Genomic DNA, 1,514 nt, shown 5'->3' on the forward strand with positions numbered 1-1,514 from the left:
ATAATAACTTTAATGTTGAAAGATCAAATGTTTTATCAGGAAAGGACTCTTCTATTTCGTGGAAAAGAACAAAACATTCCCATTGCATCATATTATAATGGACATCAACATTTATTTTCACATGATATAAAAGATGGAAGTAATTTTCAAGGGAGGAGATTATTACGTTTGCTAATTAAAACCACTTATTGTTGCTATTATTATTGCGATCTTCATGCGGTAAATGTACTTTAGAGAACTTTTGAGATGGTTGCATTTTGCATGTGCTTTTAGCAAGCGACGAACTGATAGTTCACGATGAGATGGCCTTGAGCGTTGCCACTTCCGTCGGTGTCCAACCTTTGAAACACGCCGGCATCCAAATCCAACCCTCCGTTGCTGCACTGGTCGATGATCCTCACCGTCGCCTGAGCTCCGGTCCCCGTGTTGGTTACCTGTGCATGCCAACGAATAAATCTTTACATAAGAAGTCCGTTAAATAGGATTTTCTCGAATATTAAGACTATATGTATATGGATCATACACTCGGACCAAACTTATAAATGTGCATATGATTTCATCATCCTTGTGCATTTTTAAGGATACTTAGTCTTACCCTTAAGCACTGGCCGCAAGAGGCCTGCCCGCAAGGCCCGGCCAGGCCAGACAAGGCGGTTCAACCGTACTTCTTGCACCATGCAAGGCGCTTGTTCGCGTCCCAGGTCGCGCAGTAAGCGCTGGCCGCGTTCAAGTCCCACCCGATCTGCTCGGGGTTGTAGTAATTGTATGTTGCCCAGACATGGGAAGCGCTGTGAACAATAGCACTGGCCACAACAGAAACCAGAGCTCCCATGAACAAGCTAAAAAGCCTCCCCATGCCATGGGGTGTTTCTGATGTTTCTGATGCATTCTTGTGTGAGATTGTGCTTCAAGAAAGAGGGAGCTCTTTCGAAATCACCAAGTCGCCCGTCGGTAGAATTTCTGAGCAAGCCGTATGGACGTGTGTGCCTGTTCTTTATCTTGACTGGAAGCAGTTTTTTCTCAGTGGACATGCTCTCATGGAGTCCACCATAACCAAGATTGGTGGGAGAAGCAGACATATTCAACATGCGAAGACTGATTCAGTTGGATTAACTCGGTCATACTTTTCAAGGAAAGTCCCCCCACGCACAGTTTCCCCACATTAATCTTATGTATGACCGATTTTGTTTAACAATTATCTAGAAATATAAGTGACCGTTCGACAAAGCCAGGTTCAAGATTCAGGTCTGATGTATTGTCCAGTGAGTCTACCCATAGCATAGAAATGTGTATATAAGCGTTCGGGCTGGCCTGATTCAGGGTCAGGCAAGCTGAGTTTTCTCATGTAAAGACATTGCCCAAACTCACCCATTTACCTTTCGGGTCGCGAGGGCTGCCCAGTGCGAGGCCGCCCTCGCGACCACTAGTGAGGTGGCCAGCGAGGTCCGGCGAGGTTGGCCTCGTCGGTCGTTGCCTCTGGCCGGTCGCTTAGGTCCAGTGACTGGTTGGAGGAG

General features: G+C 46.4%; 1 protein-coding gene across 1 annotated transcript; it reads right to left on the reverse strand.

Moving 5' to 3' along the window:
- Positions 1 to 269: 269 nt before the first annotated feature.
- LOC104417641 (pathogenesis-related protein PR-4) lies at positions 270 to 856 on the reverse strand. Its single transcript, XM_010028883.3, is given in 2 exon segments — positions 270 to 434; positions 596 to 856. Coding segments are annotated over 2 exon segments (426 nt in total).
- Positions 857 to 1,514: the final 658 nt, after the last annotated feature.

Source organism: Eucalyptus grandis, chromosome 8, assembly GCF_016545825.1.
Source record: "Eucalyptus grandis isolate ANBG69807.140 chromosome 8, ASM1654582v1, whole genome shotgun sequence".
NCBI classification, from domain to species: Eukaryota; Viridiplantae; Streptophyta; class Magnoliopsida; order Myrtales; family Myrtaceae; genus Eucalyptus; species Eucalyptus grandis.